The sequence below is a fragment of the Portunus trituberculatus genome, unplaced genomic scaffold (genome assembly GCF_017591435.1).
Source record: "Portunus trituberculatus isolate SZX2019 unplaced genomic scaffold, ASM1759143v1 PGA_scaffold_202__28_contigs__length_962959, whole genome shotgun sequence".
NCBI classification, from domain to species: domain Eukaryota; kingdom Metazoa; phylum Arthropoda; class Malacostraca; order Decapoda; family Portunidae; genus Portunus; species Portunus trituberculatus.
The window spans coordinates 613,061-640,150 of NW_025541370.1; the positions used below are offsets into that span (position 1 = coordinate 613,061).

At 38.5% G+C, this 27,090-nt stretch overlaps 1 protein-coding gene across 1 annotated transcript in view; it reads right to left on the reverse strand.

Annotated features, from left to right (window-relative positions):
- Window positions 1–472: 472 nt before the first annotated feature.
- The window catches only part of LOC123500309, a 42,230-nt gene continuing 15,612 nt past the window's right edge, over window positions 473–27,090 (reverse strand). Inside the window, exons 3-5 of the mRNA XM_045248998.1 lie at window positions 25,135–25,260; window positions 9,851–9,948; window positions 473–663 (exon numbers count right to left, since the gene is read on the reverse strand). Coding sequence (XP_045104933.1) covers window positions 9,862–9,948; window positions 25,135–25,260 — 213 coding nt within the window. The 3' untranslated portion in view covers window positions 473–663; window positions 9,851–9,861. The remainder of the gene's footprint in view (window positions 664–9,850; window positions 9,949–25,134; window positions 25,261–27,090) is intronic.

Consider the following 27,090-nt stretch of genomic DNA (forward strand, 5'->3'; position numbering starts at 1 on the left):
CTTTGTTTACATTCCACAGGTTGCCAGCTAGCATATTTCCCACTCCACTCTCCCTCCCTTCATAAATTTAAGATCATCAACATTATAAAGTTACCTACATACATACATTAGTGTATATTATAATGACTTAGTCTTAAATTAAACTGCTTAAATGTTTAACTTCATGATTTTTACTTTCTTTAAACCTTTCATTGTATTATGATGCACTCTCGCTTTGTTTACTCTCAATGGAAGTTCAGTCAGGGATCAAACTTGTTATAATTGGTTCGTTTAACGAAGGGTTTTTAGGAACATAACCCCTTTGTTAAGCGGGGGTTGCCTGTATATACAGTAATCGCCCGCGTATCCGGATTATAGCAGCCAAGCCCTGCGGATACACGAAATATCCGGATACGCGGAATTTCCTCTCCCAATCCCTTATAAATTGAGAAAAAAACATGTACATAACCCAAATGGGTAAGAAAACAATGAATAGAAGCACATCAAATGTATAATCTGGAACAAATAAAGGTACATAAGCAGTACAAGGGATGGTGGGATGTACACACAACAGTATAGGCGGCATCACACTAGCACTTTAACATCAACTTTCTTTAAGACTCAACTTTTGTCGCCGCTTGTCGTCACACACAAGCTCGTTACTGCCTTCGTTGCGTTTGTCAACTGTAAACAAAAATGGCAGCCCCTTCAATCCCAGCAAGTCATTGTTATTTTTTTTTTTTTTTTTTTTTTATTGCTATTTTTGGCCTTTATTGCTTTCTATGAGAAACTCTTCAAACAGCTTTGTCCACTCATAAACAACAGAGTAGCTCATATAGGCCATTTGCTCCTTGAAAGTTCTGCCTTAGAGTGTCTCAGTCCCAGAAAAATGTAAACAAACAACTGAACCATTTTTCACTGCTAGGCCAAAACATCTATCTATCTATCTATCTATCTATCTATCTATCTATCTATCTATCTATCTATATATATATATATATATATATATATATATATATATATATATATATATATATATATATATATATATATATATATATATATATTTTCATGACAAAGGTTGGCAGTCTACTATGACTTGTAATATATGACAAGGTTGAGCCTTGTGTCTGCGCTGGTAGGAGTGATGTAGCTGCAGATGATTTTCTTTATTGGTTTTTCATCTTCTTTGTATGCCGTGGACAAAGTGTTCTTGTAATAAAGATACTGTTCTGGGGATCGTCCTTCCTCCCGCTGCCTGGAGAAAATACGTGCTGGCACCAATCATTTTGTTGTGTTTCAACTGTCAGGGCAACCATAACGCCTGTTCGCACTGCTGCCCTGCCAGGCCCAGGCCCGTCAGGGAGACACAGACCTCCAGTACCACTGTAGGGCCGTCCAGGGTAGTTTTCCAGCCCACCCCACCTTCACAACACAATGCTTGGACAAAATGGCACCCTATCCTGGTCTGACTTCCCTGCTCTGCCTCTGCCAGTGCCCAGCCATCAGCATTTCTGCTCCTGCCTGGTGCAGCTGCCCCACCCCAGTCTGAGGTGGCTCAACCTCCCATAACTGCCACACAGCCACCTTTCCCTGTGCCATCCAGGACTGCCCCTAACTATGCTATTATAGTAGAGGCTGCAGGTACAACCCCCATATCACAGGCTGGCATGCCTGAGACCCTCCAGGACATGGTGCAGCTCCTGCTGGAAATCTGGGCCGAGATCAGGGACTTGAGTGTGAGGGTCACTACCTTGGAGCGACATCGGGACGCAGCAAGCCCTCTGTCCCAGCTAGTGCCTGCCCCTGTCTAGCCAGCACCCTGACCTGCCTGCGAGAACCAGCCCCAGAGTGTGCTGGCCAGCTCCCGGCCTCAACCGGTGTCTGCTTCGGTCCAGCTTGTCCCAGATAACCAGCCCCAGAGTGTGCCGGCCAGAACTCAGCCCCAGCCAGTGTCTGTCCCGGTACAGCCTTCACCCCAGTCTGCCCCTGATAGCCAGCCAAAGAGTGTGCCAGCTAATCCTCAGCCTTGTCAAGTCCAGCCACCACTCCCACCAGCCCCAACCCAGCCCCTGTCTGTGCTGGACTGCATGCCTCCACAGTCTGGGTCCTCCTCTACAGAGGCAGACCTAGTATTGGACTCTCATGACATGGACGCAGATGAGGAGGAGGAGTGGGCACCCAGGGCTCCTCGGACATTTGACCAGGTACAGGCTGATCTTGCTGCTATGACCGAGGAGCTCATTAGGGTGAAGCAGATATGGCTGTCCCAGGTTGGCAGTGCGGGAAAGTAAGGACACTGGTGCTAAACGTGTGGCTGGATGTGCTTCAGCTCCATCTCCTGAATGATGCTTAAATCATTTCTGCCTTATGTTCAGGGGGTCGCTATCATGACCCAACCTCCTCCCTTGTTGTATACACTGCTACAACAATAAAGTTTTCAATCAATCAATCAATCATGAAAACACAGATGGCTGTATAGTGGCCTTAGCATGTGGGAGAATTACCACCTCCTTTAACTGTGCAGGCTATGGAGAGGATAGTCCACCAGCTATCTACATAAATATGTACTTATCAAGCAATAAAGACATACAACTGATCGTAAACTAAGAAGAATTCTCATAGAAACCTTGGGAGACGGAGATGCAGTGATTGAGCTGAGCCAGCTGGCAGCGGCGATGTTGTTGTTGTTCCCAGGTTTGATTCCAATCACATTTTTTGTAAAGTAAATTTGATTGCTAACCTATACAGTAATACTCCGCTTAACAAACGTTCGTTTAACGAATTTCCGGTTTAACATACTATATAAAGTTAGCCCAAAAATCCGCATAACGTACAACCACATCCGTTTTAGCGAATTTTCTGGGTTTGAATTTGCCGGGTGAGGGACCGAAAGCGGTAGTTTTGTTGTAATTGGCTGGCTGCTGGAGCTGGATCCAAGATTCTTTAACAACGTCAGAGCAACCTCTTGCAGCGAAATGGCATCCATGAACGCTTGGAGGGACGGTGACAAGGTTGGTATCAGGTTCCTCTGAAGTTGCTGGGAACACCACCTCTGGAGGTGGTGTTACTGTCTTATATATGCATTTATGTTCACAAAACATTTCTATTAGCTTTTTACAAACCTTTCCCCAAGAAAGGATTGTTTTGTAATGTATAAAGTGAAATCTTACATGGAATACCAAAAAATAAAGCAGAGATGAGATAGCCACAGACGAAGCGAGAGACTCGCGGCCACTCGGCCGCTTCTTCTTCTTCTTGTGACTCTTTTGCTTGCGTGTTACTTTTATCATGAGTTTTATGTTTCCACTCCTCTTTTGTCTGCTATAATGGATATCATATCTTAGTATTCATATACGCTCATGCCACGAGGATAACCTTGACTCCGTGGAACTGAGTGATAGTGAATTACTAATGAAATACCGCGGTATTTCATTAATAATTCACTGTCACTCAGTGCCATGGAGTCGAGGTTATCCTCATAGCATGAGCATATATGAATAATAAGATATGATATCCATTATAGCAGGCAATAGAGGAATGGAAACAAATATCATGGGGAAAGACAACACACAGGCTTAACCCCTTCAATACGGTGATGCCTATGTAGGCGTCATGAAGCCCCAGTAGCAAATACGGAGACGCCTACGTAGGCGTCATATTTCTTTTCTGAGCTTTCTTCAGTTCAGTTGTCCCGTATAGTGTGTTGGATACCAACTACACACGCCGTATGCTGTCCTTGAAATCCTAGTGCTCCTCCCACCATCCTTGTCTCCACCAATCACTAAAGATAAGCTACATGCGTCCCACCTTGTGTCTAAAATTACCCAATGGCATAGACTGTTCTCTCTCTCTCTCTCTCTCTCTCTCTCTCTCTCTCTCTCTCTCTCTCTCTCTCTCTCTCTCTCTCTCTCTCTCTCTCTCTCTCTCTCTCTCTCTCTCTCTCTCTCCTCTCTCTCCCTTTCCTCCCTCTCCCATCTCCCTTTCTCCCTCCCCATCTCCCTTCCCTCCCCATCTCCCTTCCCTCCCTCCTCCTCTCCCTCTCGAAAGATAAGTTACATGCCTTGTAACATTCGTGACAACACACACACACACACACACACACACACACACACACACACACACACACACACACACACACACACACACACACACACACACACACACACACACACACACAGGAGGAGTTATGATTATGACGAAGAAATAAATAAATGTGGATAAGGTTTGGTATGGGAAGAACAATGCAGAAGTGATAAGCATAAGGAAAAAAAGTGATGGAAAAGAATTAATAATCATGGTGACCTATGTACCTCCTAAAACAAATTCTTGGACATTAAGGGAATACGACAATATGATCAAGGTTACTTTACAGAGTTTGGAAAATGTATTATCTGGAAAAAGAAAGGTGATACTAGTAGGAGATTTTAATTGTAAGGAGGTGGATTGGGAAAATCTAGTAAGTGGTGCTGGAGAGGAAGCATGGGGAGAGAGATTTCTTAATCTAATGATGGAAAATATGATGGAACAGAGGGTGAAGGAAAATACTAGATATAGAGGAGATGATGAACCGGCTAGACTGGATTTGGTGTTAACAAGAGAAGTGTACCTATGTGGAGATATACAATACAAGTGTCCTTTGGGAAAGAGTGATCATGTGGTTATGGAAATGCAGATAGCAACAACACAGCGAAGGAAGGACGAGACATACAGGAGTGGTAGATTGAATTATAGAAAGATGGACACAGAAAGTTTGAAAAATTATTTCAGAAAATTAGATTGGGAGGAGATGTTACAAATCAGAGAAGTGCAAAAGAAATATGAGATTTTTATGAAATATTATAAAGAAGGAGTTATGAAATTTGTACCAAAGTATAAACCGAGAGAGGAAGGAAGAAAGGATTGGTTTAATGCAACTTGTGTTAAGGCTAAGGAAAAGAGAGATGTGGCTTGGAAAAGATGGAAAAGAGCAGGAATATACTAAATAAGGAGAATTATAGAGTGGCGAGAAATGAGTATGTGAGGGTAAGGAGGAGGAAGAAAGAAAATTTGAAAAAGATATTGTAGACAAGAGTAAGGAACATCCAAAATTGTTTTACAGGTTCATAAATGGTAAACTTAAAAGAGAGAGTCCATTGAAAGATTAAAAGGAGAGCAAGGGATAGTAGATGACCCTAAGAATATAGCGGAATTGCTAAATAATAGGTTTCAGCAAGTATTTACTGAAGAAACAATGTTTGTAAAGCCACAGAATGTACAAGGAAATGTGCACATGGATGACATTAAGATACCTAAAAGGAGTTATATAAAATGTTGGAGGAACTTAAAGATGATAAAGCGATGGGACCAGATGAAGTTTCAGGAAAATTATTGAAGGAGTGTAGAGAAGAATTGATTGATCCATTATATGATATTATAAGGTGTTCATTAGAAACAGGGAAGTACCAGTAGAGTGGAAGAGAGCTGAAGTGGTGCCCATTTATAAGGGAGGCAGTAAGGAAGAGCCTCTTAACTATAGACCTGTGTCTCTAACAAGTGTGGTCGGTAAGATTTGTGAGAGGGTGATAAAGAAATATTGGATACGGTTCCTGGAGGATCATAAGTTATTATCGGATCATCAATTTGGCTTCAGGAAAGGGAGGTCATGTGTAACAAATCTACTGAGCTTTTATTCAAGAGTGGTTGACAAAATACAAGAGAGAGAGGATGGATGGACTGTGTATATTTGGATTTAAAGAAAGCTTTTGACAAGGTACCTCACAAGAGACTGTTATGGAAAGTAGAGATTTATGGAGGACTGAAAGGAAAAGTGTTAAAGTGGATGGAAAACTACTTGAGATGGAGGGAGATGAGAACGGTAATAAGGGATGCAAAGTCGGACTGGTTGGTGGTGGAGAGTGGAGTCCCACAAGGCTCAGTGCTGGCACCAATACTTTTCCTTGTATATATTAATGACATGCCAGAGGGAGTAAACAGTTATATTAATTTGTTTGCGGATGATGCGAAGTTGTGTAGGTGTGTGAAGAGTGAAGAAGATTGTGAAATTTTACAGGCAGACCTGGATAAGATTTGGGAGTGGAGCAAGAGGTGGCAAATGGAATTTAATCTGAGCAAAAGTCATGTGATGGAGATGGGAAAGAGTGGAAGACGGCCAAGAGGGTCATATAAGATGGGTGAAGAAGTAGTGTTGAAAAAGGTGGAAAAGGAAAAGGATTTGGGAGTGATAATACAAGACCATGGGCAGTTTGAGGCTCATATTGATAAGATGTTTGGAGAAACGTATAATTTGATAAAAATATTGGATTAGCCTTCCATTATATGGATAAAGATATGATGAAGAAATTAATTAGTATGGTAATTAGACCAAGATTGGAATATGCTGGAGTGGTTTGGTCCCCTTATAAAAAGAAGCATATAAGGAAGTTGGAGAGATTGCAGAGAATGGCAACAAAAATGGTTCCGGAATTGGCAGAAATGACCTATGAGGAGAGATTAAAAGAAATGAATTTGCCTACCTTGGAACAAAGAAGAGAAAGAGGAGATTTAATACAGGTTTATAAACTGTTGAATGGACTGGATGAAGTGGATAATGAGCAAATGATGTTGAGAGAGGAAAACTTAAATAGAACTACAAGATCGCATAGTAAAAAGATAGCCAAGGGAATATGCTTGAAGGATGTGAAGAAATATAGTTTCCCACAAAGATGTGTGGAGGTGTGGAATGGTTTGAGTGAGGAGGTGGTGTCAGCAAGGAGTGTGCATAGTTTTAAAGGAAAGTTGGATGTGTGTAGATATGGAGACGGGGCCACACGAGTATGATACCCAGGCCCTGTAAAATTACAACTAGGTGAATACAACTAGGTGAATACACACACACACACACACACACACACACACACACACACAAACAACAAACTCTCTCTCTCTCTCTCTCTCTCTCTCTCTCTCTCTCTCTCTTCTCCTCCCTCCTCCTCCTCCCTCTTCCTCTCGAAAGATAAGCTACATGCGTCCCGCTTGTGTCTAGAATATTAGCAAATGTCTCTCTCTCTCTCTCTCTCTCTCTCTCTCTCTCTCTCTCTCTCTCTCTCTCTCTCTTCTCTCCGAGAGAAGCGTCCACTTTCCTCTTCAAGGCAATATAGTGACTAAAAAATAGCAGCATAATAAAAAGACGACAAGTATGACAAGCTTGCACGAGTTTCCCGCACCGGGTGCGTACCAGTATATCATACTGGCGGGCTTTTTTAACATCCAGCACGAAGGGGTTAAAGGGTCACAAGAAGAAGAAGAAGCAGCCGAGTGTCTCTGCTTTATTTTTTGGTATTCCATGTAAGATTTCACTTTATGCATTACAAAACAATCCTTTCTTGGGGGTAAGGTTTGTAAAACGCTAATAGAAATGTTGTTTTGTGAACATAAATGCGAGAATGTGAGAGAATTTTTACGTAGCTCCTCTAACTTCCAATGACTCATATGACATCATAAAAGTAGTGGTAAACCGGTGGCCCAATATGCTGCCAAACGTATATATCATTTTTTTTCTTAACCCATGTGGTATGTTGGGGGCCAGCCCAGAATGCATCATCCCCTATTTCCATTATTTCCTATGGGAAAATTACATCCGCTTAACGAATTTTCGCTCTACAAACAGCTTTGACATCCCCTATCCTGTTCGTTAAGAATAGTATTACATACATATATATATATATATATATATATATATATATATATATATATATATATATATATATATATATATATATATATATATATATATATATATATATATATATATATATATATATATATATATATATATATATATATATATATATATTGTTGAAGGTATTGCAGCAGCCTCCCAGATATGTACGTGTGCCTGTGTGAGTGTGGAGCAGCGTCATAAGAGAGTACATATGGGTAGTACATATGAGTACATATGTGCAGACTTTAGCTAAAGGGTGAGCGAGGTGTTGGTTGCTCGTGTTTATGAAACTGTCACACCTTAATGGAAGGGACGCTGAGCTAGGCCTCCATGACAGAGGAGGTGTGACCCTGGAGGTCACGGGGAGATAAGAGTGTGTGTGTGTGTGTGTGTGTGTGTGTGTGTGTGTGTGTGTGTGTGTGGGTGTGTGTGTGTGTGTGTGTGTGGGTGAGGGTGGCCAGCCCTGGGATAATTGTCATACAGTACCGTGTAAATAAAGGCATGCATGTGTGAATTGCTTGTAGCCAGCATTATCAGGGATATATTGGTAATTAGCGGTTAAGGTAGACAGCGTTACCTAATAAGCTGAAATAGACTCGTAAGGACATTGCCTGGCAGGTGCGACGGCACAGGAGGCGTGGTTTGTGGGGCACTGTGTGGCACCGACGAGGACAGAGAAAATAAGGAGTGTAGCAAGAGACCTCGAAGGAACAAGTCGTACTCTGGGGAGCAGTCAGAGAGTGAACGAGAGACAGAGAGACAGTGAAGTACCTGACAAACTAACAAAGTGTTACCCGTACTTTGTTGCCGCCCCCTGCCCCGTACTGTGTGCCACCGCCACCTGTTCCCGGTGACTCTTGTATAGTTGCTGTAATATCGAGAAATAAGGAAGAAGTGTTTCCTTCTCCCCACTCTGTGTGATTGAGCTGAGTGAGAATGGGTGCTATATAAGCAGACAGCCAGGCCTGAGAGAGCGATCTGCCCGCCACTCCACCCCAGCCGGGCCACCCAGGTAAAGTCCTTCTCCCGACACACGCCCCCGAATCCCGAGAAGATTGTGAGGCGTCCCTCCTGAAGAAGAAGCTGAAGGAGGGTCAGAATATATATATATATATATATATATATATATATATATATATATATATATATATATATATATATATATATTCTAAAATCAGTTAGTTCACATAAAAATAACAATAATAGTAAGTAATTATGCAAAATTTACATGAAAGTAATGACGAAGGCATGGATCTTGGTTCGCCTTCGCGGCAAAAGTAAATTCTGTCTTCCCAAGCTGCACGAAGGCAGCGTTCGCTCTTAAGAATATCAATTTCTCCTGGACAGTATCCTTCAAGTGACAAAGGTGGAAGGTATTGTTTAAGAATCCAGCCAAGAGCATCTCAGTGTGGTTCCTTCCAGAAGCAGTGTGGATGAGCATGACGTCATCGAGGCAAGGTAACCCCACATTAAATCAAATAAATCATGTTATTTAATCATATCTCCTTAAATATTTAGTCACAATAAATTGAAATCGCATTATTCAAACTCGCATTAATTGAGAGTTGACTGCATTCAATCAATCCTGCTTCTCTGGAGCATTTCATGGATCACCTCTCACATGTAAATTTACTTTAATATTAAGTGTTTTTCTGTGCATCTAGAGCAGTGGTTCCCAACCTGTAGTACATGAGCACTTTCGAGATCATTTGCAACTTTTAGTTAAATTAATTCATTTCTCAAAATAATTATTATTGCCTTCCACAAGATAATCTGGCATTGATTGGCTGGTGAAAAATAAACGGATGCATCCCTTTCATTAAACTCAATTGTGATCCTTGTTGTTAGTTTACTCGTGTTCTACTTCTGAATATATTGATGTCAGCTGGAACTGAGTTTTTTCTGGAACCAGGTGGTACATGAAAACTGTGGGGGACTTCCAAGTGGTACTTGCTCAAGAAAAGTTCAGGAACCACTGATCTAGAGGGATGGGAAGGATCAACGGTGATATGATAACTAGTGGGTATACAAAAGTAAAAGATTTCTCCTTGTACGCAAATTATACAAAACTGTTACTCATGATACTGAATAACTATATAAAATCAATTAACCATAAAAAAAGGACATGCATTTCTTAATCTACTGAAACATAAACTGATCATTACTTACAAAATGTGTTATCATGGTTCTGTTTGGTCTCTGAGGTGTGTGACCTTTGTCTCTATCTGACTTAGTTCCAGACTTAACCAGGCATTGTGGGCTGACACCTGAAACATAACAGTACATGTAAAAACTCCTGAACATAATGGAATCAACATGCTTCAGGTTTAAGAAAGAATTTCAGGTTTAGGAAAGAACTTAAGGTTTAGGAAAGAATTTCAGGTTTAGAAAAGAAATGGAAAGAACCTGAAAGAAATGGGAAGAAACTGGTTTTCAAACAGAGTGGTTGATGAGTGGAATGGTCTCAGTGGTCATGTAGTCAGAGCTGAGTCAATAGGGAGCATTAGAAGAAGGTTAGATAAGTTCATGGATGGAGAAGATAGATGGAATTAGGTAGCTTAAACACACAGGGACTGCCTCATATAGATCTGGCGGCCTCTTGCAGCTTCCCTCTTTTCTTATGTTCTTATGTACATAAATGGAAGAATCCTAGATCTCTCCTTCATTAATTACAACCTTCATTCACAACATGCACAGTAGTCTATATACAAACATTTAACCAGTGATAATTTTGTGAAGTACTGCTGACCCTCGCTCACTCCGACTAATAGGGGCAAAAGTTGGTCTGACAAACGTGAATGGCCAACTTATATTAATTTCCCCCTCTCCCCCCCAATACACAAACACAAAAGAAAGAAAGAAAAAAAAAAAGGTGGGTAGTTCAACTCAGACTTTAAGGGGGTAGTGCAGAATTTACTTATTTAATTTCTGGAGAATTAAAATTTTTTTGGATTATTATTGTCTTTCCCAAACCTGCAGACCCTAAATTACCAGATTGTGTAGTTTACTTTTTTAATGATTAAATACCCTTCCCACGAGGAAGCAATTTTTAAATCTTTCGTGCAGTTGCATCATAGTATGACTCAAGTCATGCTATGCCTGGCCATGTATTGTGTATACAATACATGGCCAGGCATCAAAAGGGGTGGTGCATCATTCACTATATTTGATGGCTCATAAGACATCTTTTTCTTTAAAAAGTATCTCAGGAAATGACCTTGCATCCAGTTTACTTTTTTAATAATTAAATACCCTTCCCACGAGGAAGCAATTTTTAAATCTCTCGTGCAGTTGCGTCATAGCATGACTCAAGTCAGAAACCTGGCCATGTATACAATACATGGCCAGGCATCAAGAGGGGTGGTGCATCATTCACTATATTTGATGGCTCATAAGACATCTTTTTCTTTAAAAAGTATCTCAGGAAATGACCTTGCATCCTATGAGGCCAAGGTTCAGTTTTGAAACAGTGGTTGGTAGCAACAGAGGCTCAAAAAATCAAACCTCAGACATCTTTGCAAATGTAAGCAAAGAGATGATAGATACTATACCATAAAACAACTCTTTCTTTCAAGGTAACAATATATAATAGGTCATACTTAGTGGTAACCAAAACAAACATGATCAGTGTCAGTGATCTTGATCTTGACACAGGCAAGCTTCACTGTGTTCTTTAGTGTGATGCCATTACTCTTTGAGGTAAAACACACTTTCATTATTTGAGATGCCAAATAATGATTTATTTTATGAATTTTGTTACTTGTAAGGAATCGTCTATATGTAGACCACGCTATAACAAACTCATGGGGAAATTAAAAATACGGGAACATGCTTAATGCTATCAAAAAATGTTTTAATGATACCAAAACAATGTTTACAGAGACCAATTGAAAAGAATAAAAACATAACAGTGATGGATGACTTCAATTGCAGGAGAATTATTTGGAAAGACCTGACAACTGAGGGAGAAAAAACATCTTGGGGACATATGCTATTGAATCTAGCAGTAGACAATATGCTAACTCATGGGTGAAGAAAAGGACAATGTACTGTCATACCTCGCCAAACACGAATTCATCGAACACGAATCTCACGTATACACAAACCGGTAAAATATACCATATTTCGCCGAGCACAACTTTGACTCGCGATTGCACGATTTGGTCTCCATTTGAATCTCCCGCTGGTCCTGGTGGATGCACGCTGGTCCTAATGGATGCACGCGACCTCCCCTCCCAAGCGTCTTGGACTTGCCCCGGGGCTGGCGGTAGCACGCTGCCTCGCGCCACTCACTCTCTTCTTGTCGTGCTGTTGTTGTGTGCAGACGTGTTTCCCTTACGTTCTCTTGATTTCATCTTAGCCATGGCCAGTCAGAGGCCCATCACTTCGTATTTCAAGCCCTCTCCAACCAGCAAATAAACTAAATAAGGTACAGTAATACTCCGCTTAATGAACGTTTGTCTAACGAATTTCCGGTTTAACGTACTATATAAAGTTAGACCAAAAAAGTCCGCATAACGTACAACCACATTCGTTTCAGCGAATTTTCTGGGTTTGAATTTGCCGGGTGAGGGACCGAACGCGGCAGCTTCGCTGTGATTGTCTGGCTTCCCACCTGTCTCTAGCGCTCCTGGAGCTGGATTCAAGATTCTTTAACAACCTCAGAGCAACCTCCTGCCGCGAAATGGCTTCCATGAACGCTTGGAGGGATGGTGACGAGGTTGCTCTGAGGTTGCTGGGAACACCACCTCTGGAGGTGGATTTACTGTCTTATATATGCATATATGTTCACAAAACAACATTTCTATTAGCTTTTTACAAACCTTGCCCCCAAGAAAGGATTGTTTTGTAATGCATAAAGTGAAATTTTACGTGAAATACCAAAAAATAAAGCAGAGATGATGAGATCGGCCGACTGCGGAGACTCCGAAGACTTGGCCGCTTCTTCTTCTTCTTGTGACTTTTTACCAGTGTTGTTTTCACCACGATATTTAATTTGTTTCCACTCCTCTATTACCTGCTATAATGGGTATCATATCTTAGTATTCATATACGCTCATGGTATGAGGATAACCTGGACTCTGTGGCACTGAGTGATAGTGAATTACTAATGAAATACCACGGTATTTCATTAGTAATTCACTATCACTCAGTGCCATGGAATCCAGGTTATCCTCATAGCATGAGCGTATATGAATACTAAGATATGATATCCATTATAGCAAGCAATACAGGAGTGAAAACAAATCTAATATCGTGATGAAAGACAACACGCCAAGCTAAAAAGGTCACAAGAAGAAGAAGCGGCCAAGTCGCCGGAGTCTCTGCCATCTCTGGCCGATCTCATCATCTCTGCTTTATTTTTTGGTGTTTCATGTAAGATTTCACTTTAAGCATTACAAACAATCCTTTCTTGAGGCTTGTAATTGTAAAATATATAGAAATATATATATATATATATATATATATATATATATATATATATATATATATATATATATATATATATATATATATATATTTTTCCAACCCAAGTGGTATGTTGGGGACCAGCCCAGAACACATCTCCCCTATTTCCATTATTTCCTATGGGAAAATTACGTCCGCTTAACGAATTTCCGCTCTACAAACAGCTTTGACACCCCCTATCCTGTTCGTTAAGCAGAGTATTACTGTAGTAGGTAGTACTGTAGTTAAAATGTGTGTTTGGTACTTCATTTATTGTTGTTGTTTTTTTCAGTCTTTATGGTAAAAAAGTGTTTTTTTGGGGAGGATCTGGGAACCTAACCCCTATTTTCCCATAAAGCCTATTATTCACCCAACACGAATCTCGCTGTGCACGACGAGCTCAGGAACCTAACTGTCGTGTTAGGCGAGGTATGACAGTATAGAGAAAATGAAGAATCATCATGATTGGACTTAAGTATTTACTAAAGAACCAGAGATACTCGATAACTTGGAATATAAGAGTCCACTCGGTAAAAGTGACCATGTATTACTTGAATTCAGGTTGAAAAAAGGACTGGAAGAAATTAGGAATGAAAACTATAAAAATAGAAAGTACAATTACAATAAAACTAACTTTGCAGAATTAAGGATAATACTTTGAACAAGCAGACAAGACTGAATTTCATATAAGGGAGAAAACTGAAGACAAGTGGAATATTTTAATGGAGAAATATAATGAAGGAATAATGAAACATGTGCCAATCAAGGAATTAGATAAGTCTAGACACAAGGAGTGGTTTAACCCTTATGTTCCGGTGATTAAACTATTTTCCAATATCCCATGACGGGTAAAAATAGTAAACCTAAAAATTGTCAGAAGACTGTTTGAATACTAATAATTATTTTCTCTTTGTTATTCTGAATGATGTACTTTCTAGCTCGATGTGACCTCTGAATGTTTAGTTATTGCCTTATCAAGGATTCCTCCTCCGCCCGCTGTGTGATCCTTCAAGCAGAAACAGCTCGGTGAGCGATGACACAGCGCAAGCGCAAACACACACACACAGATTCGAGAGACACGGTTGAAGGCGGACGCACTGGCGCAGTTCCGACGATCAGCTGATCTTCACTGCATCTGTTGTATAGTATTTACAGTGGCCTGGGCAGGTAATGTGGACTCTTTTTTTTTTTTTTTTTTTTTTTTTTTCCTCCATGAAATCAATTAGTAAAGAATAATGAGTGAAAAAGATATCCCATCCAAATGTAGACATGAGAATAGAGAAGAGGCTGATGATGACTATGTCGGTGAGGGAGAACGCGTATTCGAAGGGTTCGATACGACGACAACTTCACTACTTAAGAGAGTGTCAAATATTGAATGTAAAGTAGATAAACTGATAAAGGAGAAGATGGAAATGAAAGAGAATAAAGAACAGGAAATGGAGTTTATAAGACTGAGAGAAAGGATAAGAAAAGTGGAAGAAAATGAAGCTAGGCTAAGAGCGGAAAACGAAGAACTAAAAAAGGAAGTAGGTAACTACAAGAAGCAGATGGAAGGACTCGGTAAAGCCGAGAAAGAAAAAGAGAAGCTGAAAGATCTAGTAAACAAGGAAGAGGAAAGAGTACAAAACGTGATTAAAAAAGAAGTACAAGCATGGAGAGTCCAAGATAAGAAAGATAAGGCCGATTTTCAGGAGGTGATTCAAGAACAACTTAAAGAAAAAGAAGAAAATATGACAAGCAAAATGATAGGAGTCCTCAAGACAAAAGAAAATCTAGTTAGAGAAATTGCAGAAAAAAGAAGAGTGTAGTCGTATTTGGAATAAAAGAAAAAATATAAAATATAGACCAAAAAGAGAAAAGAAGAAATGAAATCAGTCAAAGACCTACTGAAGAATCTTAATGACGAAGATAGGCAGAACTTGGAAGAGGAAGTAGAAGAAATAAACAGAATGGGACCATATCAAGAAGGAAAACGAGACCAATTAAAATACTACTAAAATCACAAGCAGCAACAGAAGAAATATTATATAGAACAACAAAACTTAGAGAAACAGAAGGCTGTAAGGATATCTATATAAAGAAAAATAGAAATGAGGAAGAAAGGAAGAGATACAATGAACTGGCAGCAGCAGTAAGGAAAAGAATAATGAAAGGTCAGAAGAGGAGAAGAAGGCATTTTTTTGGAGAATTCTAGGAGACAGGATAAGGAAATGGTATATAAACGAGAAGGAAGAGAAAAAAGTGGAACAAGTTTAACTAAAAATGATAAAGGCAAAAGACTAAAATGATGTATACGAACACAGACGGGTTTTATCAAGTAAATTAGAATTAAGAGATTACATAAGGAAAGAAAATCCAGATATTGTATGCCTGGCTGAAACAAAACTAAATGAGGCAATCATAATAGATTTGGATAATAGGTATAATGTATGGAGAAGAGACAGAGTGGGTAAAAGAGGAGGAGGAGTCATGATAATGTTAAGGAAGGAGATAGTGATCAACCAAGTGGAATGTGGGAAGGAAAAGCAGAAGTATTGTATATTAAGATGCATATTAATAAAAAAGAGATAACAATCATTGTAACATATGTGCCACCAAAAACAAATTCATGGACCAATCAAGAATATAAAGACATGATAGATGACACAATAAGGAGTCTAATGAGAATCGTTAAAGAAAGGAGAAAAGTGATATTAGTAGGAGATTTCAACTGTAAAGAAGTGGACTGGGAAAATTATGAAAGTGGTATGGGGAAGAAGCCTGGGAGAAAGATTCTTGAACCTAATGATAGACAATATGATGGACCAGAGAGTAAAGGAATGCACAAGATTCAGAGGAAACGACGAGCCGAGATTGGACCTAGTTTTACAAGGGTATACAAATGAATGACAATATAAGATATAAGTGCCCATTGGGAAAGAGTGACCATGCAATATTAGAAATAGATATAGAAGAAGGAAAGGAGAGGCCACAGGGTAATGGAGAGACAATCTATATGAAAGAGATTAAAGTAACCAAGCTTGAAATAAAAGAGTTAATGAAGGAACTGGATGAAGAGAAGGCAATGGGACCAGATGAAGTCTCAGGCAGAATACTGAAAGAATGTAGGGAAGAACTAGCAAGTCCTATATACAACATCATAAAATGCTCAATAGAAAATGGAACAGTGCCAGTAGAATGGAAAAGAGCTGAGGTGGTTCCCATATATAAGAGTAGGAAGGAAAGAAGAACCTTTAAATTACAGACCGGTATCACTAACTAGTGTAATATGCAAGATGTGTGAAAGAATAATAAAGAAACAATGGATCGAGTTCCTTGAAGACAACAAATTAATATCAAATAGCCAATTTGGTTTTAGAAAAGGACGGTCTTGTGTAACTAATTTATTGAGTTTCTATTCTAGAATAGTTGATAGAGTACAAGAGAGAGAGGATGGGTTGACTGCATCTATTTGATTTAAAAAGGCGTTTGACAAAGTGCCACACGCAAGATTACTGTGGAAGTTAGAGGAGAAGGGTGGCTTAAAAGGAAGCACATTGAGATGGATAGAAAATTATTTGAGGGGGAGAGAAATAAGGACGGTAGTTAAAGATATGAAGTCCAAGTGGAGAGCAGTAGAAAGCGGAGTGCCACAGGGGTCAGTATTGGCACCAGTACTTTTCCTCATTTATATTAACGACATGCCAGAAGGAGTGAACAGCTACATAAATTTGTTTGCGGATGATACGAAACTGTGCAGAGTTATAAAGCAAAAGGAGGATTGTGAAATACTGCAAGAAGACCTAAATAAGATCTGGGAATGGAGTAAGAAGTGGAAATGGAATTCAATGTGAACAAAAGCCATGTCATGGAAATGGGAAAGAGTGAAAGACGACCTGTGGGAATCTATAAGATGGGAGATGGAGTAGAACTGGAGAAAGTCAAAAGGAAAAGGACTTAGGAGTGACGATGGAAGAAAACAATCAACCAGTAAGCCATATTGATAGAATTTTAGAGAAACATATAATTTGCTGAGGAATATTGGAGTAGCATTTCACTACATGGACAAAGAAATGATGAAGAAATTGATAAATACTATAATAAGACCCAGATTGGAATATGCAGGAGTAGTGTGGACCCCTCATAAAAAGAAACACATAAGGAAATTGGAGAGGCTACAAAAATGGCTACAAGAATGGTCCCAGAACTTGAAGGGATGACATATGAGGAGAGACTAAAGGCTATGGATCTACCAACCTTGGAACAAAGAAGGAGAGAGGAGACCTGATACAAGTCTATAAATTGATCAACGGAATGGACCAAGTGGATAATGAGAAACTGATCCTGAGAGAAGAATATGACACCAAGCACAAGATCGCATAGTAAAAAGCTGAGAAAGGGAAGATGTCTGAGAGATATTAAAAATATAGTTTCCGAGAGATGTATTGAGACGTGGAACAGTTTAGATGAAGAAGTAGTGTCTGCAACGAGTGTGCACACTTTTAAAGTAAGATTGGATAAGTGTAGATATGGAGACGGGCCACACGAGCATAAAGCCCAGGCCCTGTAAAACTACAACTAGGCAACTAGGTAAATACACACACTTCCAATGAGTAAATAATATCAAGTTTCAAGCAAATAACATGTAGGTATCACACACACACACACACACACACACACACACACACAGACGCAGCAGAGGAAGGACGTGATACCGTCGCTCCCGAGAATCAGCTGATCTTCACTACCTTTGTTTGGGTTTACAGTGGCCTGGGCGATAAGTGTGGACTCATTTTTTTCATGAATACAGTGTTAAATAATAATGAGTGAGAAAGATATTCCATCTAAATGCAGGTATGTGACAAGGAAAGAATGAAAGCTGATGATGACAATGTTGGTGAGGGAGGAGGAGAATTTGAAGGCTTTGATACGGCGCAAACTTCACTATTTGATAGAGTCTTAACTATCGAACGTAAATTAGATAAATTGATAAAGGAGAGTATGGGAATGAAAGAGAATGAAGAACAGGATAAAGAGCTCCAGAAATTGAAAGAAAGGATAAAAAGAGTGGAAGAAAACGAAACTAGGCTAAGAACCGAAAATGAAGAATTAAAAGTCCAAATAGCGAACTATAAGAAATTGATGGAAGAAGGACTCGGTAAAGCCGAGAAAGAAAAAGAAAAGCTAAAAGATCTAGTTAACAAAGAAGAAGAAAGAGTACAAGACGTGATTAAAAAGAAGTACAAGCATGGAGAATCCAAGATAAGAAAGACAAGGAATCATTTCAAGAAGTATTTCAAGAACAGTTAAAAGAAAGAGATGAAAATATGACAAGCAAAATGATAGGAGTCCTCAAGAAAAAGAAAATTTAGTAAGAGAAATTGCGGAAAAAAGAAGAGTGTAATTATTTTTGGACTGAAAGAAAAAATGTTAAATATAGACCAAGAAGGAAAAGACGAAATGAAATCAGTAAAAGACCTACTAAAACATCTGAATGACGAGGATAGACAGAACTTAGAAGAGGAAGTAGAAGAAATCCATAGAATGGGACCATATCAAGAAGGAACAGTGAGACCAATTAAGATATTACTAAAATCACAAGCAGCAGCAGAAGTACTATATAGAAAAACGAAACTCAGAGAAACAGAAGGTTGCAAAGATATATATATAAAGAAAAATAGAAACGAGGAGGAAAGGAAGAGACACAATGAACTGGTGGCAGAAGCAAGAGAAAAAATAATGAAAGGTCAGAGGAGGAGAAGAAGGCATTTTTGGAGAATTATAGGAGACAGGATAAGGAAATGGTATATAAAAGAGAAAGAAGAGAAAAGAATGGAGCAAGTTTAACTAAAATGATAAGAACAAGAGATTAAAATGATGTATACAAACATAGATGGGATTTTATCTAGTAAATTAGAATTAAGAGATTACATAAAGAAAGAAGAACCAGATATTGTATGCCTGGTGGAAACAAAGTTAAATGAGGCAATAAAATAGACATAGATAAAAGGTATAATATATGGAGGAGAGACAGAGTGGGTAAAGGAGGAGGAGGAGTCATGATGATGTTAAGGAAGGAGATAGTGGTAAATCAAGTGGAGTTTGGGAAGGAAAATCAGAAATACTGTATGTTAAGATGCATATTAACAAAAAGGAGTTAACAATCATTGGAACATATGTGCCACCAAAACAAACTCATGGACTAACCAAGAATATAGAGACATGATAGATGACACAATAAGGAGTCTTACAAGAATCATTAAGGAAAGGAGAAAAGTGATATTGATAGGAGATTTCAACTGTAAGGAGGTAGACTGGGAAAATTATGAAAGTGGTATGGGGAAGATGCCTGGGAGATAGATTCCTGAACCTAATGATAGATAATTTGATGGTCCAAAGAGTAAAGGAAAACACAAGATTCAGAGGAAACGATGAGCCGGCAAGATTAGACCTAGTTTTTACAAGGGATATACCAATTAACGATGATATAAGATACAAGTGCCCATTGGGAAAGAGTGACCATGTAATATTAGAGATGGATATAGAAGAAGGAAAGGAAGATAGAGATGAATCATACAAAGGAGACCGATTAAATTACAGAAAGGCTGATATTGAGAATCTCAAGAACTATTTTAAAACGTAAACTGGGAGGAGATGGAAAACTCATTAACGGTTCAAGAGAAATATAACTTATTTTTGGAAATATACAAAACTGGGGTCAGGGAATATGTTCCGAAATATAGACCTAAAGAAGAAGGAAAGAAAGATTGGTTTAATGCAAGATGTGCTAGGGCAAAGGAGAAACGAGATGGAGCATGGAAAAGGTGGAGAAGAAACAGAAATCCAGAAAATAAGGAAAACTTCAAAACAGCAAGAAATGAATATGCTAAGGTGAGAAAGGAAGAAGAAAAGAACTATGAAAAGGACATTGTCGAAAATGTAAGGAACAACCAAAATTGTTCTACAGATTCATAAATGGAAAAATAAGACAAAAAGAAACAATAGAAAGGTTAAAAGGAGAAAACGGAATGGTGGAAGACCCAAAAGTATGGCAGAACTGTTAAATAGTAAATTTCATGAGGTCTTTACTAAGGAATCCAAATTTGAAAGACCACAGGGTAATAGAGAGACTGTCTATATGAAAGAGATTAAAGTAACCAAGCTTGAAATAAAAAGTTGATGACGGAATTGGATGAGGAAAAGGCAATGGGACCGGATGAAGTCTCAGGCAGAATACTGAAAGAATGTAGGGAAGAACTAGCAAGTCCAATATACAACATCATAAAATGCTCAATAGAAAATGGAACAGTGCCAGTGGAGTGGAAAAGAGCTGAGGTGGTTCCCATATATAAGAGCGGAAGGAAGGAAGAACCTTTAAATTACAGGCCGGTATCACTAACTAGTGTAATATGCAAGATGTGTGAAAAGTAATAAAGAAGCAATGGATCGAGTTTCTTGAAGACAACAAAATATTATCAAATAGCCAATTTGGTTTTAGAAAAGGTCGGTCATGTGTGACAAATTTATTGAGTTTCTACTCTAGAATAGTTGATAAAGTACAAGAGAGAGAGGATGGGTTGACTGTATTTATTTAGATCTAAAAAAGGCTTTTGATAAAGTGCCACATGAAAGATTACTATGGAAGTTAGAGGAGAAGGGTGGCTTAAAAGGAAGCACATTGAGATGGATGAAGAATTACTTAAGGGGGAGAGAAATAAGGACGATAGTTAAAGATATGAAGTCCAAGTGGAGAACAGTAGACAGCGGAGTGCCACAGGGGTCAGTATTGGCACCAATACTTTTTCTCGTATATATAAATGACATGCCAGAGGGAGTGAACAGCTACATAAATCTGTTTATGGACGATGCGAAACTGTGCAGAGTCATTAAACAAAAAGAGGATTGTGAAATACTACAGGAAGACTTAAACAAGATCTGGAAATGGAGCAAAAAATGGGAGATGGAATTCAATGTGGACAAAAGCCATGTCATGGAAATGGGAAAAAGTGAAAGACGACCAGTGGGAATCTATAAGATGGGAGATGGAGTAGAACTAGAAAAAGTAAAAAGGAAAAGGACTTGGGAGTGACAATGGAAGAAAATAATCAACCGGTTAGCCATATTGATAGAATTTTCAGAGAGACGATAATTTGCTAAGGAATATTGGAGTAGCATTTCACTATATGGACAAGGAAATGATGAAGAAATTGATAAGTACTAAAATAAGACCTAGATTGGAATATGCAGGAGTTGTGTGGACTCCCCAAAAAGAAACACATAAGAAAATTAGAGAGACTACAAAAATGGCTACAAGAATGGTTCCAGAATTTAAAGGGATGGCATATGAGGAGAGACTAAAGGCAATGGATCTACCAACCTTGGAGCAGAGAAGAGAGAGAGGATCTGATACAAGTTTATAAATTGATTAACGGAATGGATGAAGTGGATAATGAGAAACTGATCCTGAGAGAAGAATATGACTTTAGAAGCACAAGATCGCATAGTAAGAAACTAAGGAAGGGACGATGTCTGAGAGATGTTAAAAATTTAGTTTCCGCAAAGATGTGTTGAGACTTGGAACAGTTTGAGTGAGGAAGTGGTATCAGCAAAGAGTGTACATAGTTTTAAAGAAAAATTGGATAAGTGTAGATATGGAGACGGGACCACACGAGCATAAAGCCCAGGCCCTGTAAAACTACAACTAGGTAAATACAACTAGGTAAATACACACACACACACACAAAGAACAAGAGAGGCACGCATGTATCTCCGTGAGCCACTCTGGGTTCTCAATACGATGTTTGGAGTCTGTTCTCCATCACCACCATCTCTGTCTTCTCTCTGTTCTGAGAAAACATGTGGATCCTCTGAATCATTTTCCGAGTCTTCACTACTGCTGTCTTCACTTTCTTCAGTTTCTTCCTCATAATCACTGTCACTGTAGTGAGGCTCAGAAGCACTGCTAAATAAAAATTATCTGTCTTGTTCCATAGTGAGTTATGAACTGAGACGTCCCTTTGCTCTTATCAGGGTGCTTTCGACACGGCGGGTCGCTGGGGTTGCCAAGTGTCGCCCTCAGAATGGGAGAATAGCTTAGTTACCCCTAAATATACAGAGCTAGTGGCAATACTATGGGTGGAAAAAGAAGCCAGATACTTCCACTCACCATCTGACTCAAGAAACCGCGCATGGAGCTCAAACATGAGGCGCGAAAATTCTTGATTACGGGAACGATCACCGTCGCTACGGATGCACTGATGCAATCGTTCATATACGATCGCCGGAATATAAGGGTTAACAGAAGATGTGAGTTAGCAAGGATGGAAAGAGAAAAAGCTTGGAACAGATGGAGAAGAAGTAGAAGACAAAATCATTGGTTAGACAATGCCCGGAAAAGAAACGAATCTGTAAAGATTCTGAGATAGGAACAGAAAAACTATTAGAACAATGTAGTGGATAAATGTAAGGACCAGCCGAAATTGTTTTACAGATTTATAAACGGCAAGCTGAAAAACAAAGGCGAAATAAGCAATGCTGAAAAACAAAGAAATAAGCAAAATAAAATGCAAAGATAAAACATACGAAGACCCAGAAGATATGGCAGGAGTGATGAACAAATGCTTCCAGTCAGTCTTCACCAGAGAAAGTGACTTCCAATGTCAAACCCCCGTGGAATTACCTGATAGTGTTCATGAAATACAAGTGTCAGTAGAAGTAAGGAAAATAATGGAAAAACAATATCTAAAGAAAGCCTCAGGTCCTGATGGAGTGTCAAACTGGATTGCAAAGAAATGCAGTCACCAGTTAGCAGACAAAGTCCACAACATCATTATGAGTTCCTTAACTGAAGGTAAAGTACCAAAAGACTGGAAAAGAGCAGAAATTGTGCCAATATTCAAAGGGGGAAGTAAGAAGGATCCTTTAAACTAGACTAGTGTCATTGACCAGTGTAATAGCAAAAATATGTGAAAAGATAATAAAGAAGAAATGAATGGAATATCTAGAGGAGAAAGGTATGTTGACAGATAGACAGTATGGATTTAGAAGAGGAAGATGTGTCACAGATTTAGTAAGCTTCTACTCAAGAGTGGCTGACATAGTGCAAGAAAGGGATGGCTGGGTGAGCTGTATCTATTTAGATCTAAAGAAGGCATTCAACAAGGACCTGCACACAACATTACTGTGGAAACTTGAACAAAATGGAGGACTAAAGAACTGCTGAAATGGATGGCTGACTTCTAAAAGACAGAGAAATGACAACAACTATATGAGATTAAAAATCTACCTGGAAAAGAGTTTTTAGTTGAGTTCCGCAGGGGTCAGTATTAGTACCAATAATGTTTGCAGTATATGTGAACGATATACCAAAAATATAGACAACAACATCAGTCTCTTTGCAGATGACGATAAATTAATGAGGAGGGTGAATAGAAAAGAAGATTGTAACTAGGATAAGACTTGGATAAAATAACGGAAGTCACTCACAAGGGAAATGGAATTTAATACAAAAAAGTGCAGTGTAATAGAATTTAGAATGAGCAAAAGAAGGCAAGAGAGTTTACTCAATGGAGAATGAAGAAATTAAAAAGAAGTCTGAAGAAAAAGACCTAGGAGTAACCATTGTGGATAACTTGTCACCAGAAAAGCACATAAGTAGAATTACACAAAATGCCTATGAAATTTTGAGAAATACAGATGGTATTCACTTACATAGATATGATAAAGATATGATAAAAAAAAAAACTGTTAACGACCTAACACACCCAAAATTAGAATATGCAGCTACAGTATGGTCACCCAACAAAAAGAAACGCATAAGGAAACTATGTATATATATAGAGAGAAAGAGAGAGAATACGGAGGGCAGCAACAAAGCTTCACCCACTCAAGTTTAAGGGAACGATCATATGAAGAAAGGCTACAAATACTAGGTATTACAACCTTAGAACAGAGAAGGGAAAGAGATTTAATAGCATTGTCCTGAGCAATGAATGGACTAGAAAAATTAGAGAGAGTAACACAAGAGGACATATGGAAAGAAATTAAGAAAGGACAACTGCAAGAGATATCAAGAAGTTCAGCTTTCCACAAAGATGTGTAGATGTGTAGAATGGTTTAGATAAGAGAGTCGTTGAAGCAAGGACAATCAATAAGTTCAAAGAAATGTTGGATTTTCATAGATATGGAGATGGGACAGCACAAGCAGAGCTATTTTCCTGTATATTATAACTAGATAAAACAGGTAGGGAAATACACACACATATACACACACCAATAAAAATCCATAAATTCATTTTGATGAAACCAGTGAGTTAGTCAAAATTTTGGTATCAACAATGTTGTCAAAATTTATGAAAATTCACAATATGTTGATACTTAAAGTTTTCCTTATCTAACTCATTTAATTCACAAAATTCTCAAGTACAAATGGGTATTTCTCTTACCATTCTAGTGAGCCACAGACAGTATTTTCTTTTCACTTTTTTAATTACTACATATGCATGCATATTTTATTTGCTAGCTGGTGGTTCTTTACAGAGCCCTACCCAGGAAATAGAAAAGTCCTCATCGTGTAAAACAATGAAATTTACAATAATGCAAGCAAGACATAATTGAAACTGTTACCCAATGTCAAACATGATGATGATAGCCAAAGTAGGTATACATGGTGAGCAAGTGAATAAAAACTGTACACTTCAAAGTGAAATTAAATCTTAAGTCAAGCAATGATCCTCCCTCCATCCAATTGCCATATTAAGAGTATAATGCTTCTGTGGTAACTTTACGCATTTCATGTTTTGTTGTATCCTTAAAATTACATCATATCTATGGACTTACAGAGACTTAAGAAATTCATGGAATATATGAAAATATTGTGCTTATATGAAAACATACATGCCATCTTTTGTGACTGTTTAAAATTCCGAGAAGACTGCCAATAAGGAATAAGGCATCAGATATATGTACTGACAGACAATACAATAGAAACTACACCAAAAATAAAATACACATGAAAAAGTTACCTCATCAATTTCCCTTCTTAAACTAGAAGCATGGTTTTGGTTACGCTGTTCATACACATGCACTTCTTGTCTGATGTGGTTCAACTGCAGCTGCTCCTTCATCAAGTGTTCCTGCAGCATCTCCACCTTGTACAAAACAGAGTTCCATATATTAGATAAGCAAACTTCAATAAATCCACTATCACTATTATATAAAGTAAGACTTTAATGGACCAAACTAACTTTAGAGTAGACCAGGATATTCATTCACTATGTCTGAACCATTTAGGAAACTCAAATAACTATATAAGGCAAGTCATTTAATGGTAATGGAAGACAAAATAAGGATTAGCTAATGTAGAAGTTTCTGCAATCACCATCCTGTACTTGTGGGATGTGTGGGTCAGAAGTAATGCTATCAAAGTGCCACTCCTTCCCCTCATATAGTGGCTCATCTGTTTCTTCCACCCTCATTCCTCTCCTCTGAATAATGTAGAGTTCAACTCATTACTCATGCTGACCATAGCAACATTCTCTATTACGTAACTCACTATTAATTATCAATGGATACATAAGATAGATTATAAAACACTGGCCAGAATTCTGATACAAGGAGGTGAATGGCATTGCCTTAATCCACACTGAAATATCTGTATTGCATCTATCTCATTCTTAAAACAACTGTTGTGGGACAAAGTAAGATAGACAATGAACAAACCCTTGCAGCAAGCACATGATTGGCAACAGCATGCACCCCAGACATTGCTGCCGCACACCTCTTCTTTTCTTTATTTCTTCTAATGTCATTGACATATGATTTTATTTTTTAAGAGTGCCCTATACTACTGCAATTAGGATGATCACTAAATACTTTGAATTAGACTCAGTTAGAAAAAAGAAAAAAAGCCAGGAGTTGCAACTGGGTGCATCTACACAACCACCTCCATCATCAATACTCCAAACAATCAAACTCAAAAGCTGCCTCAAGCTGAGCTCACTACTCTTGGACAATATTTCTTAAGCATCAATTCATGATCATTAAACCCAATCAATCTAGACTCTAGCAGGGCAGGAGGGCATCCTGTGGTGCACCTGTGGGAACCACTTCTTTTTTTTAAATTAAGATGTCAATAAATATTAGGAACCTTTCACTGCATTTAAATATGCTTTTGAACACCCACTTTCATTAAATATGAGGTTTATTCATTACATCCAATATTTATGTATAAAAATATCACATCAAGATTTACTGCATGAAGCTTCATGCATCTATAATGGAGGTGAAAAATCTTGAAGTTGTATGGCTTTCTCCATGGAAATAAACAAATAAATTAAAATCCCCAATTGTCTATGGCAAAATAATTTCAATTCTTTGTCACTCATTCAGAGACTGGGTTTTGTTTAGGAATGGGTGTCAAATATCAGAACATATTTACACCTTTTAACTTTCAAATTAAAAAAATTGAACTTCAAATAAAAAAAAACTGACTTTCAAATTAAAAAACTGACTTTCAAATTTAAAAAACTGACTTTCAAATAAAAAAAACTGACTTTCAAATTAAAGTTTACTTTCAAATTTTAAAAAAATTAATTTCATCTATTTCTACCATCACTGGTTTCCAACACCACCCATTTTCACCATCACCCATTTCCACTTTCACCCATTTCTGCTGACCCATTTCCATTATCACCATCCATTTCCACTACCACCACCCATTTCCACTACCACTACTCATTTCCATTCACCAATTTTCACTGATCCAATCACCTATTTCCACCATCACCCATTTCCACCACTACCCATTTTCACTCACCCATTTCCACCACTACCCATTTTCACTCACCCATTTCCACCACTAATCTACCCATTTTCACTCACCCATTTCCACCACTACCCATTTTCACTCACCCATTTCCTCCACTACCCATTTCCACCATCACCCATTTCTACTCAACCATTACCACAACCAACACTAC